Source organism: Littorina saxatilis, linkage group LG2, assembly GCF_037325665.1.
Source record: "Littorina saxatilis isolate snail1 linkage group LG2, US_GU_Lsax_2.0, whole genome shotgun sequence".
Taxonomy (NCBI): domain Eukaryota; kingdom Metazoa; phylum Mollusca; class Gastropoda; order Littorinimorpha; family Littorinidae; genus Littorina; species Littorina saxatilis.
Window position 1 is genome coordinate 26,893,443 of NC_090246.1, and position 13,625 is coordinate 26,907,067.

Genomic DNA, 13,625 nt, shown 5'->3' on the forward strand with positions numbered 1-13,625 from the left:
TGCCCCGCTGTTTGTTTCGGTTTTTCTCTGAGCCGGAATGAAGTAGCCACGTGCGTGGGATGGGAAGTAGCTAATGGGAGGTAACTCCCAGGGGGTAGCTCACTACCATATGCTAGTTCCAGCTTTTTTGGTGTGGGGTTGCTTCCCTTTAATTACTTTAAAGATGGGTAGCGCTTTCAGTACCTTAGCATACCAGACGGTGTCAACTGCTATATATGTGATTCGGGTAAGTATATTAATGAAATGAAAATTTACTTTAGAAATTTTCCATTTTAATCCTTTAAGTGAATTAATATTATTTGAACACACTTTTTGGTTGCAAAAGTGACTCACCGCGGGCGGAATCTCACTAAAAGAGAGGACGGTTTTATGGACGACATTGGTCATCCTAAGCAGATTGTCTCAGTATTTTGATTTTTGTTTTCTCGGAAGAGGAATTTTTTCTCTCAGAAATGTGTAGCTTTTCTCAGAAATCCTCGGATTCGAGAATTCTCATGCCTGGTAGCAATGCTATTTTCAGACAGCTTGATGTCATAAAAGGTTTTGAAAAACGCAGTGTATATCCATGAACTATGACATTTGATTTTATAGTTTTGTGGGAAACTTCAAGCAAAACTGTGTTGTGGTTAATGGAACAAATGCTATTTGCAGACTGCTTTCCGCAGTTTTCCAATGATGTCATTTCAAATGTCATTCAAGTTTGAAAAACACGGCGAGATCTTGATCTGATGCATGAACCATAGTATTTTATTTGTATGGTTTTGTGAGCCTTTTAGTGATGGATTTAAAACCATGTTCAGTTTGTTAAATCTGTAAGCATTTTTATTTATTTGAAAAGTGGACCACTCAGATGTTCTGTATTTTGAATGCATGCAGATCAATACATTTTGATGTAGCTTTTTACCAAGTATTGTTTTAACAAAGTGTAAGGTGTTATACCATATCAGCTTTGAATTTTACAATGTTGTTGAGCACAAGATTTTGCCTGCTGAATTTTAGGAAAACGTAGTAACCAATATGGTTGTCTTGGAATGTGGTTCCAATTTGCGAAGAGTAATTGTGTAAGATGTATTGTTTATATGCTTGTGTCTACATGTATTTGGTTGAATGTTTCATGTGGAAGACTTTGAGTGGAAGAAGATGGACGACAGAAAATAACTAGCCGCTTGCACTGCCACTGGTTATATATTTCTATTTGAATGTAAACGGCGATTGCTTGTGTTTTGTTGTGCAAAACGAATAAAATAAAATAAATCAATTAAAAAAAATCTGCTGTGTCCACTTCTGCTGTTAATATAACTAAGTGTGCTTGAAAGTGATGTGTGTCGCACCATACCTATCATTGGGGATGAAAATCGTGTACATAAATGACAGGAGAAATAAGTCTTGAGATCCAGCTGTAGCACCCCTTGTTGGGAAAAAAGGTTGTTTTTAAGGACAAGTTCCAGCGACTAAATACAAGTGAATAAAAACAAAATCTACTTTAATTCCCACCCTAAATTCCAGGAGAAAAGTACGTAATCGTCCAAAACCATGTTCGGTCGAGGCATTGACAATATGACAGACACGGAAGTAAAACTTTTAAGTCTCGCGCTCAATAACCAACCAGTTCTACTGTTGTAAGCATTTCTGGTTCCAGGCTCATAACAGGATGAAATTGTGTTCAAGTAGTTTAAACAAAAATATTGTTCATTATTTGATTAAATGCAGAAACGTATTGTTCGGTCGAAGCCAAAATGTCTTGACACCACGACCTCCTGGCTCCTCTGAAATTGATGTTGCAATTACCGGCAAACAAAACTATATTTAGTAACAAAAGCTGTGTTTGTGTAGCAGTCATGTGTATAAAGAAAGTGTCCCTGCAAGGTAGATCCAACACATTGTTATTGTGTTTAACGCCCAGCCGACCACGAAGGGCCATATCAGGGCGGTGCTGCTTTGACATATAACGTGCGCCACACACAAGACAGAAGTTGCAGCACAGGCTTCATGTCTCACCCAGTCACATTATTCTGACACTGGACCAACCAGTCCTAGCACTAACCCCATAATGCCAGACGTCGGACGGAGCAGCCACTAGATTGCCAATTTTAAAGTCTTAGGTATGACCCGGCCGGGTTCGAACCCACGACCTCCCGATCACAGGGCGGACGCCTTACCACTAGGCAACCGTGCCGGTTTGTTATTGTGTAACCATGAGTGGTTATCTGTGCTGAGTAATTCCTGACATGATGCCTCGACCGAATAGCATTTTGGGCCCAGTCAAATTATTGAGTAAAACGATTTTTTTTTTAACGGATATTGTGGTCATAAACATGTGCATAATCTCTTTGCACCTCTACACTTTGTTTGCTTTCTTCACTCTTAGTTTACTGGAGATAAACGTCTGTTTTTCGTCAAGAGAGGAATGTCACAAAATGGCGGCTTTCAATCAGCCGATCTTTAGCAAACTAAAATGTCAAACAAATTAGCAAAGAAAAAGTAGTCAAATTTGGGTTGAAAACATATAAATGTATTCCCTGAAACACAATACAGATACAGCATAGTTGATTTGATGCAAAATGATGGTTGTTTTTCTTTCATGAAGTAGGTATAACTCCCCTCTGGGACAGTAATCTGAGAATGACCCATAACTTGAATTTCACAGTCCAACAGTTATATATTATTGAATATTCCTGTTCATTGGTTCATGAACTTGACATGAAGGATACAACACACAAGCCTTGAGATCCAAAGCTGAACATATGTAACAAAAAACAAAACAAAATGCTGGTATTCAAAATAGCACAAAAGAAAAAACCCAAGACTGTAGAGTCGACAGCTTTAAATTCTGCAATCCTCACATACTAATGATCAAGCATGGGAAATCCAAAATACATGTAGAAAAACTCTGAAAATAGGCCAAGGTCCAGGGGTCGGCTAGGCTCCGGCGGGGTAAAGGATAATCGAGCCCCGTTGGGGGAACCAGGGGGGCTTCGCCCCGGAAGGAAAACGAATTTTAGCATTTGAGACAATTATTTTGATAGTTCTTGTGTAAGCAAATAATGGATAGAGAGACAATAGTATACATATAATTTAATTTACCTTTTTTTTGCCGCGGACAACTTTTTATTTTCGCTGAAGCGTAATCTCCTTTTCACGGACAATTCACATGCCTGAATGATACTGAACTGTCATTCCAAGTGCTACTTTTTAATCGACAGATTTTTGGAAATAACCATTAGGTTTGTATGGGTTGTGGAAGAGTGAATACTTGCCCAAACCTCTGACAAACATTGGACGGGCCAATCACTGGACAGGAGCACGTATTTCAGACACACCCCTCGTTAGTGATTGGCCCCTCCAATGTTTGTCAGAGGTTTTGGCAAGGGTATTCACTCCTCCACAACCCATAGAAACCAAGCGAGTTATTTTCAGATTTCACCTCCAAAGATAAGATAAGATTTTATATAATCATGCGAGGTTACCCTCATGGAAATTCAGACTGCTTTCTCACTTGACAAAGCAATATGCTATACAGTACGATGCTACTATTTTGTGTCTTAACTGCATGCGTGTATTCATGTTTCCAAGCCCCGAGACTTCCACTGTGAACTTGGGTTCTTTATTGTAGCTTGTGTGCACATGTGGGTATTCAGCCACAGAGGAGAGTGCACAAAGTTGACAGGGAAGTAAATCATTTGCCAAGTGTGGATATACAACTGATATAGAACACCTGGCATAATCGAACCTCGAGTCTATCTGGATGATATCCAGTCCCACCATAATTTCTTTTATCCGAGGCCACGCACATCCAGGAAAAAAGAATAACTCTTGTAACAGAGGCTTTGTTATAAACATTTTCAAATGACAAGATGTTTTGTGGGAACGAAGTTTTCCTTTCTTGTAAGCAACGTATCTCATATAAATGCGAGTTTAAAATACATGTGTGCGGTCTAAATGAAATGTAGCAGGTGAGAACAGAGAACCTGTGTCGACATACCAAATACAGTGAAACCCGGCTATATTGAAGTGGCACGGGACCCGGGAAGACCTTCAATATAGCCGGAACTTCAATATAGGCAATTCTCGGTTATATAGAATTTCCCTCCTTGTTCCTTCAGAAATTCAATATAACCGAACTTTTTTTCACTATACGTTCTCATTTCTGTGTCCACACATTGCGTTTGATGTGAGATATATTCCCATTAATCTTTCACCTGTTGTTCTTCGAGCCTCCTTGCTTTTTTCTGCACACACACACATACACACGGACACACACACGCACGCCCCCCCTCCCTTACACACACAAACACACATTCCATATTCCTCAGCTACTTCCTTTCTTTTTTTGCAGCCAGTTTCCAGCTTCTGAATAAGCTCGATTTTTCTTTTAATTGTCAGACTCACCCTTTGTACATTTAGTCAAGTTTTGACCGTTGTTTTAACATAGAGGGGGAATCGAGACGAGGGTCGTGGTGTGTGTGTGTGTGTGTGTGTCTGTGCGTGTGTGTGTGTAGAGCGATTCAAAGTGAACTACTGGACCGATCTTTATGAAATTTGACATGAGAGTTCCTGGGTATGATATCCCCGGACGTTTTTTTCTTTTTTTTTGATAAATGTCTTTGATGACGTCATATCCGGCTTTTTGTAAAAGTTGAAGCGGCACTGTCACACCCTCATTTTTCAATAAAATTTATTGAAATTTTGGTCAAGCAATCTTCGACGAAGGCCGGACTTTGGTATTGCATTTCAGCTTGGAGGCTTACAAATTAATTAATGACTTTGGTCATTAAAAATTCGAAAATTGTCATTAAAAATTTTTTTTTTATAAAATGATCCAAATTTACGTTTAGGCCACACACAAAAAATAGTCTGTTTACGGTATCCCGACCGACCCTATTTTTTCGCGCGACCCTAGACTTTTTTTTGGCATTTGGGGAAGAAAAAAAATATAAAAAAATTAAAAAAAGAAAAAGAAAAAAAAGTCTTTGTTTTTTGGCCAAATAACTTAAAAATATGTTTTTTTGGAGAAAAAAAAAACTCCCGACCTACCGACCCTATTTTTTTGGGCCTATGTTACCGTAAACAGACTTTTTTTTGTGGCCTTATCTTAGTCTTCATCATTGTCTGATTCCAAAAACATATAAATAGGTTTTATCCTACATACGTGAGAGATACACCCGTGAGATAATAATCGTTCAAATCACACGTGTGTATATCATGTAAATGAGGTCATGTCAAGCAAGTCTGGCAGGGACCTGTTTTTCCACTGCTTATGATGCCAAAGTCACCGAGACAAACGTCATCATAGAAACAAAAATTGCGCTCGCTAATTACCCTCGATGAATCTTTAGAACTAACACGTCACGCCTGTGACACTTTCAGAGTGACGTTTCTTTGCTTTGACGCAATAGATTGCACGAGGCTTTAGAAGAGATCGAGGTTCCAAAACAAGCGTCTTCAATTTAGTTGCCTCGACTGCAAGACATTTTCAGTAAAATACACGTAAGTACAGTATGTAGGATAAACAGAATACTACATGGCTTGCTGTGTCGTACCAGATTTACACTCGTTGCTTTTTCAAATAGTGAACAGCTCGCTTTCGCTCGCAGTTCAATATTTAAACAAGAAGGGCAAAGCCCATCTCCTCACATGCTTGACCTTGACCTTTACATGACCTTGACCTTCAGCTAAACCTAGCAATGACATCATACACTAAGAACTGCTTTACACATTTTTCCTACCAAAATACATGTGACCTTGACCCAAGGTCAAGGTCATCCAAGGTCATTCAACACAACGCTGTTAATTCAAGACATAGGAAGTACAATGGTGCTTATTGGCTCTTTCTACCATGAGATATGGTCACTTTTAGTGGTTCACTACCTTATTTTGGTCACATTTCATAAGGGTCAAAGTGACCTTGACCTTGATCATATGTGACCAAATGTGTCTCATGATGAAAGCATAACATGTGCCCCACATAATTTTTAAGTTTGAAACAGTTATCTTCCATAGTTCAGGGTCAAGGTCACTTCAAAATATGTATACAATCCAACTTTGAAGAGCTCCTGTGACCTTGACGCAAGGTAAACCAAACTGGTATCAAAAGATGGGGCTTACTTTGCCCTATATATCATATATAGGTGAGGTATTAAATCTCAAAAACTTCAGAGAAAATGGGAAAAATGTGAAAAATAGCTGTTTTTTAGACAACATTTATGGCCCCTGCGACCTTGACCTTGGAGCAAGGTCAAGATGCTATGTATGTTTTTTGGGGCCTTGTCATCATACACCATCTTGCCAAATTTGGTACTGGTAGACTGAATAGTGTCCAAGAAATATCCAACGTTAAAGTTTTCCGGACGGACGGACGGCCGGCCGGACAGGGGGGGACGGACGGACGGACGACTCGGGTGAGTACATAGACTCACTTTTGCTTCGCATGTGAGTCAAAAAACAACTCGTGTAAATCTGGTACGACACAGCAAGCCATGTAGTATTCTCTATATATTCGGATTAAAACCAAGCTATAAAAATAAAAAATATAAAAATTATGATTAAAAATAAATTTCCGAAATCGATTTAAAAACAATTTAATCTTATTCCTTGTCGGTTCCTGATTCCAAAAACATATAGATATGATATGTTTGAATTAAAAACACGCTCAGAAAGTTAAAGCGAAGAGAGGTACAGAAAAGCGTGCTTTGCAGCACAGCCCAACCACTACCGCGCTAAACAGGCTCGTTAATTTCACTGCCTTTTGTCCGAGCGGCGGACTACGGTCATTGTGAAAACAAGAAGGGCAAAGCCCATACGACTCACATGCTTTACACATTTTTCCTACCAAAATACATGTGACCTTGACCCAAGGTCAAGGTCATCCAAGGTCATGCAACACAAAGCTGTTAATTCAAGACATAGGAAGTACAATGGTGCTTATTGGCTCTTTCTACCATGAGATATGGTCACTTTTAGTGGTTCACTACCTTATTTTGGTCACATTTCATAAGGGTCAAAGTGACCTTGACCTTGATCATATGTGACCAAATGTGTCTCATGATGAAAGCATAACATGTGCCCCACATAATTTTTAAGTTTGAAACAGTTATCTTCCATAGTTCAGGGTCAAGGTCACTTCAAAATATGTATACAATCCAACTTTGAAGAGCTCCTGTGACCTTGACCTTGAAGCAAGGTAAACCAAACTGGTATCAAAAGATGGGGCTCACTTTGCCCTATATATCATATATAGGTGAGGTATTGAATCTCAAAAACTTCAGAGAAAATGGGAAAAATGTGAAAAATAGCTGTTTTTTAGGCAACATTTATGGCCCCTGCGACCTTGACCTTGAAGCAAGGTCAAGATGCTATGTATGTTTTTTGGGGCCTTATCATCATACACCATCTTGCCAAATTTGGTACTGATAGACTGAATAGTGTCCAAGAAATATCCAACGTTAAAGTTTTCCGGACGGCCGGACGGCCGGACGGACGACTCGGGTGAGTACATAGACTCACTTTTGCTTCGCATGTGAGTCAAAAATGCAGTGCGTTCAGTTTCATTCTGTGAGTTCGACAGCTTGACTAAATGTTATTTCGCCTTACGCGACTTGTTTGTTTTGCAGCCATTTTTGCTAGTGTACAAAGGGAAACTACTCGCATGAACAAGAGAAATTAAGTCGGGGAGATCTACGCACCACAACTGAGACGACATGGCGTATAGTTGTCAGAGGCCCGCGGCATTGTTAGACTGTAATTGTTATCAAGAGACCTCCTGACTCGAAAGTAGATGCTGATCAGCCTCTCCCCTTCCTCAACTGATTGCGCTGACAGAGGCGTGTCATATCATTCGGCGCCCGCGCAGTCATTGTTCTTGAAAATAAAAAGTTAAACAAATCTTTCGAGCAAACATTTAATATAGCCAGGTAAAAACGTCCCGTGGGCTGAATTTTTGTTTCAATATAGCCGGGATTTCAATATAGCCGACTTCAATGTAGCCAACATTTTTTAACAAAGACAAAGTAGAGCTTCACCCGGGACCTGAAAAATTCTTCAATATAGCCGGGATTTCAATATAGCCTACTTCAATATAGCCGGGTTTCACTGTATGATGGTTTGATGCAAAGTTTTACATTTTTATTTTCACAATGATTGTCATGTCAATGGCAAGTGGATTGCTTGTTTCTCTCTGTGAGATGAAGGAAAAGAATGTTAAGCAAGATGAAAAAAAAAGAGGAACAGAAAAAAACCCATGTCAGCTTATGCGAACTCAATGAACAAGTGTACTGAAACAAACATTTACAGATTCACACTGCTTTCACCTGAAACAAACATTTGCAGATTCACACCTCTTTCACCTGAAACAACCATGTACAGATTCACACATTTCACCTGAAACAAACATTTACACATTCACACCTCTTTCACTGACACTCGTTCCATGATACAAATAAACCAAATATGCAGCTTGTACAGGTTTATTTCATGGAAGTTGACCCAATTATTAACGAGGTCCACCACCTCCTCCTCCGCCGCCACCTCCTCCCTGTCCATAACCACCGCCTCCTCCTCCTCCTCCACCACCACCACCTCCCTGTCCATAACCACCGCCGCCTCCTCCCTGTCCGCCGCCTCCTCCCTGTCCACCCTGACCCTGCCCTCTGGGGCCTCCTTGTCCCTCTTGCTGAAAAACAAATATCAAAGCACAAATTATTTTCACTCGAATACTCAACTTCTAGTTCTAGGTGGACTGAAGTGTACATATACAAAGCACCACACAATGAAAAACAAGATGTAACAAGAGGCGAAGCCTTCAAGGCTCACGTAAGAAATCGACAAACAGTAACACAAACTCTATCACTTTGTCACACATACACACACACAGTAAGCGGCATAGGTGACACTGTGCAAGAAAGCGAGACACTAGATCCAGATCTGAATGGCCGATTTCGAAGAAAAAACTAGTCTCGGCCCGCTCAAAATGACCGAGACTTTCAGTAATTCCTTCGCGCGACGTCTAACCCTCTTACGTCATAATGTGACGTCTTCAAATGTTAAAGTTTCTACCACAGACATACATACATACGCACAGACAGACAAAAATTAGCATCGCATAGGCTACACTTACGTGAGCCAAAAATTACCTTTAGGCTTAACACCCCCCAGTATTTTCCGCAGATTTTGAAGCTTCATACTACAATCACAAGCAAGAAGCCATTAACCAAGTCAAAACTTGAAACTTGGTGTTACTCTCGTTCATAACAATACATTGAAGACTTCTGTAGTTCCTGAACTTTATCAAAACAAGTACAACCCCAATATGACAGACATGCCAGAAAACTTTAAAAATACTAACCCTCATTGGCCTGAATCGAATTGGAGGAGTACGGTCCTTTCTGGCTTCACGAGAACGGTTACGCACAACTTTGGAGTGGATAGCGCAACTCACACAGTACAGCAATTTAGCATACAGCTTGGGCAGAGCGTACACTGAAACAGAAGACAGATGCAGTGGTAACACTTGAATGAGTATCCCACGTGGTGTCCTGTAACTAAAAAAAACTACAACTCAATGTTTGGACAAGAACCATCACGCTTGGCTGAAAACGATGAAATTTATAATTTTTGTAAAAATATCTCCATTGCTTCATTAAAATTTCACAATTTGTTTTTGAAACAAAAGTTTTAAATCAACAAAGATCACTGCATTCATGCATTTGCAGTTCTCCCTCCTCCTGTCGTCCAAACAAATACTTATTTCGAAATCAGAAATCTGCAGCAATGCAATGTGCATATCTTACTTAGGGCTCTGCCTTCCAGCCTAGCAAAAACTGCAAAGGGAACAGGTTAGCATCAACAAACTGTAATGCAGTATCAACAACAAACTGTAATCAGACCTGCCTACCCCTGAAATGTACCATGTGTAGTTTTGGGTGTGAAAATAAGGCAAATGTGTAGTTTGGCAGGTGAATGTGTAGTATTTCAAATCGATCAACCCAAACCGCAAAACAGAACAGTTACTTATACCGTACTAAAACAAACACTCAACACTCCAAACAAAACTATTACAATGTGAACAATACTCCTCATACAAATACAAACAAAACCCCCACAAAAATACAAGCCAAGCATTAAGTTTATTTGTTAAGAAAACAAGAAGAGCAAACGCTCGATCGAGTCACTTTCGCAGTTCTGAATATTATATGAGGCATCAGATGGACAGGAAGAAATTGCTATTCACAACACAATGAGTCACGTTCACATAAAATTTGAGCCCGGTCACTTTTATAGTTTCCGAGAAAAGCCCAACGTTAAGTTGTGTGTTGCCGAACAGAAAAGGCTAGTTATCTCCCTTGTTTTTCTGATAACGTTCGTAAAAGGCTACAGATGTAAATACTTTGATGTAAAGAATAATCCTACAAAGTTTCAATCACATCCGATGAACTTTGTCAAAGATATAAAATGTCTAATTTTTCCTTTGACGCTGACCTGTGACCTTGAAAAAGGTCAAAGGTCAACGAAACCATCGTTAAAGTGTAGAGGTCATTGGAGGTCACGACTAAACAAAATATGAGCCCGATCGCTTTGATAGTTTCCGAGAAAAGTTTGTCAAAGATATAAAATGTCTAATTTTTCCTTTGACGCTGACCTGTGACCTTGAAAAAGGTCAAAGGTCAACGAAACCATCGTTAAAGTGTAGAGGTCATTGGAGGTCACGACTAAACAAAATATGAGCCCGATCGCTTTGATAGTTTCCGAGAAAAGTCCAACGTTAAGGTGGTGTCTACGGACGGCCGGCCGGACAGACTAACACTGACCGATTACAGTCACTTTTTCTCAAGTGACTCAAAAATTATTAACTAGTTTGGAACATTTCAATTTGTTAAAAAAAGCTATGTTGAGGGGTATGCAGTTCATATACAGTGGGACCCCCTATTCAAGACCTGTGACAATCTGAGAACATCAAGTCACCAAAAGTAGGGACTGGGAGTATGTGTATCAACATGAAGGCAAATTTGCATATAAACAGAACAGGTTTGCGTCGGCAATAATAATAATATGGCAGGTCATTGCCTCTGCTCTGGTTACCGATCTCTCAAAAGTGAGCTTGTCTTGGTCTTCTTTCCCTGGCACGGGTTTCTTCACAAAACAGTCCAATTTTTCCTCTGCTTTGGTCGGGATTTCTCGAATTCCTCATGAGAAGTGCTTTTCTTGTGGCGGTTACACGGTCGTAAAGCCCACTGTGCTTCTCTGAAAAAGCCGTGTTGCACACAGGGCAGAGGGCAAAATGCTTCCCTTTTCTCCACGAAACTAGGCATGGATGCTCCTGAGTCCTCATAGTACTTTGGCAGAAAAGCCTTGCTGGGAGTTTGACCAAGCTTCTTTTTTTTGCTCCGTGGCGGTTGATCGCCAAAGTCTTCTGAATCCGTGTTCGTCGCTGTAGCCATTTTTTTCCCTCCAGAAAGAATGTTAGCTACGAAGTGACCGCGTTCAGAAAAGTATGTGCTGAAACGCCCGCGATAGTTGTAATAACAGCAGCAAGACCAACTGACTACGCTACTCTTGCGGGCGCCGGGCATGTTTTGCACGCAGTACACAACCGGTTAGTACAAATTATGGATCGGAACTCGCTCGCGTTTTTGCAATTCAAAATGTGTAGTCGAAACGAAACGTTTGCGTAGTATAAGACAAGCATGCGTAGTTGCGTAGTTTGTGGACCAAAATCGTAGTTTACTACGCTCAATGTGTAGTGTAAACAGGTCTGTGTAATGCACGTCAAAGACTTAAGGAGCCACTAACCTTCATAGACACTGGCATCAGAGATGTCTCTCACGGCAGCGGCCTCTACGATGTTCCTGATGACGAACTTCTTGATTGCCTTGTCCTTGGGACAGCAGCGAGCACAGTTGGTACAACGCACAAACTTGACGTGGCCACGCCCCTTCTTGGAGCGGCCATTATTCCGCCGCTTCTGCGTCTGGGAATAAATAAGAAAATGTTCATATAAGCTACTTCATTTTCAACTGTATCTGCAGCAATAAATGCTGCCCAGGAACTAGTACTACTTTCGCTAAACAGGCTATTGAACCCATAATAATTAATACTCTTCTATAAATCCAGAGCAATGTCACCTAATACAAAACCAGCTCAGCAGAGACAATTGCCCACTTGCATGCAACAAAACCAGTTGATATGAAAGAGCACACAGAGTAGGAAGATCCCTGCTTTGAAGTTTCCCTCCCATAGATCCAGGTGTATGCAGCAACAGTATGGGACCCATACTACAAGCAGGACATCGACATATATTAGAACGAATTCAGCGGCAGTCAGCCCGGTTCATCACAAGAGACTACAAGTTCAGGAACCCAGGTTGTGTAACCGACATGCTCAACACCCTGAAGCTCCCCCCACTGGTAGAACGACGCATCAGTCTAATCAACAAAATCACTGATCCCAGCTCTTCCCCCTGAAAACTTCCTGACACCAGCAACTACAGGACTAAGAAGAATCTGCCCTATGACGTTCAGAGGATTCATTACCACAAACATCCTCCAAAGACAGGCTATCAAGACAAGAGGCTTCAAAGTACCAAACAGCAACACTGAACTGCACAGAAACTCCTTCGTGAAAACTGCTGGAGTGGAACCAGTTGATGGACAACGCCATCACAGCAGACCTCGCCGGCGCAGCACCTTCAACGCCAGGTGCATCACCAACAAGGTCTGCTCGAACTACCTACTACTATTAGATTGTTTTTAGCAAGTTTTTTTTTTCAACCCTCCAACTGAAATCATCACAGCCGGGAACAGTACATGAACTTTTCATAAGCTGAAAAGAATAGGAGGCATCATTTTACCATCACTATGCCCAAAATATAGAGGTGACTCTCAAATAGGCGCTCTCCCAGTTTCTGTTGTGACGATAGCCAACACTGGCTCCTGCAACGTACCTATACCAGATCCAGATCCATAGACTAGTGCAAGTTACAAGGTAACACGAACAGCACCCTGATAATCCTGTTGCAAAAAAACTAATCCTGTTGCAAAAAAACTATCAACCGTTTATTTGTGTCAATAGTTTTTCTCTTCAAAATAACTACCCTAGTTATTTAAACCGTCGTATACCATCACAAATGGTCTTCAAGTTCAATGGGATTGGGAGTTCATGGGCTTTGAAGGTTCAGTAAAACACTATCACACCAACACGGCAGCAGCACGTGTTGAGGTGACGATATGATGGCACTTAATTCACAAAGCCAACTGAAAGAAGACAGAGACTTTCAGGTGAGGTGAACGATTGTAAAACAAGTCATAAGGAACTAAGCTTTACTTTAAACCATCACACTTTCTCGGCTTTGTACATTTATAGTATAATAATTTCAATATAATGCACGAAAATGTTGCCAACCTACCATGCTGATTCGGCTTCCGACAGAAAAAGGAAGTCAGGTTGCAGGGTATCATGGGTAATCAAGTAATATCCTCAACACTCTGAATGCACTTTTCGCTTTTTTTAACAAAAAAATGTCTTGATATCAGTTAACGGTGCTAAATTAGATTTACGATGGGTTTTTTTTTGGTAGCGATTATTTTGTAAATTTTTTTTTAGATTTCCTTTATTTTATATCAGTTCCCTCCCTT

The 13,625-nt window shown here is 40.5% G+C and overlaps 1 protein-coding gene across 1 annotated transcript; it reads right to left on the reverse strand.

Moving 5' to 3' along the window:
- Positions 1-8,473: 8,473 nt before the first annotated feature.
- LOC138958631 (small ribosomal subunit protein eS26-like) lies at positions 8,474-13,522 on the reverse strand. Its single transcript, XM_070329844.1, has 4 exons — positions 13,397-13,522; positions 11,785-11,962; positions 9,341-9,474; positions 8,474-8,668 (listed from the first exon to the last, which is right to left on the reverse strand). Exons 1-4 carry the CDS (start codon positions 13,397-13,399, stop codon positions 8,489-8,491), a joined length of 495 nt encoding a protein of 164 aa, XP_070185945.1. The 5' UTR covers positions 13,400-13,522; the 3' UTR covers positions 8,474-8,488.
- Positions 13,523-13,625: the final 103 nt, after the last annotated feature.

What these genes read in the sequence shown, in the direction of transcription:
- LOC138958631 (XM_070329844.1), bottom strand. An exon ending in TGATGCCAGTGTCTATGAAG is followed by an intron (nt 9,475 to 11,784) that starts GTTAGTGGCTCC and finishes CTTCTGTTTCAG; the next exon opens with TGTACGCTCTGCCCAAGCTG. An exon ending in TTCGATTCAGGCCAATGAGG is followed by an intron (nt 8,669 to 9,340) that starts GTTAGTATTTTT and finishes TTTGTTTTTCAG; the next exon opens with CAAGAGGGACAAGGAGGCCC.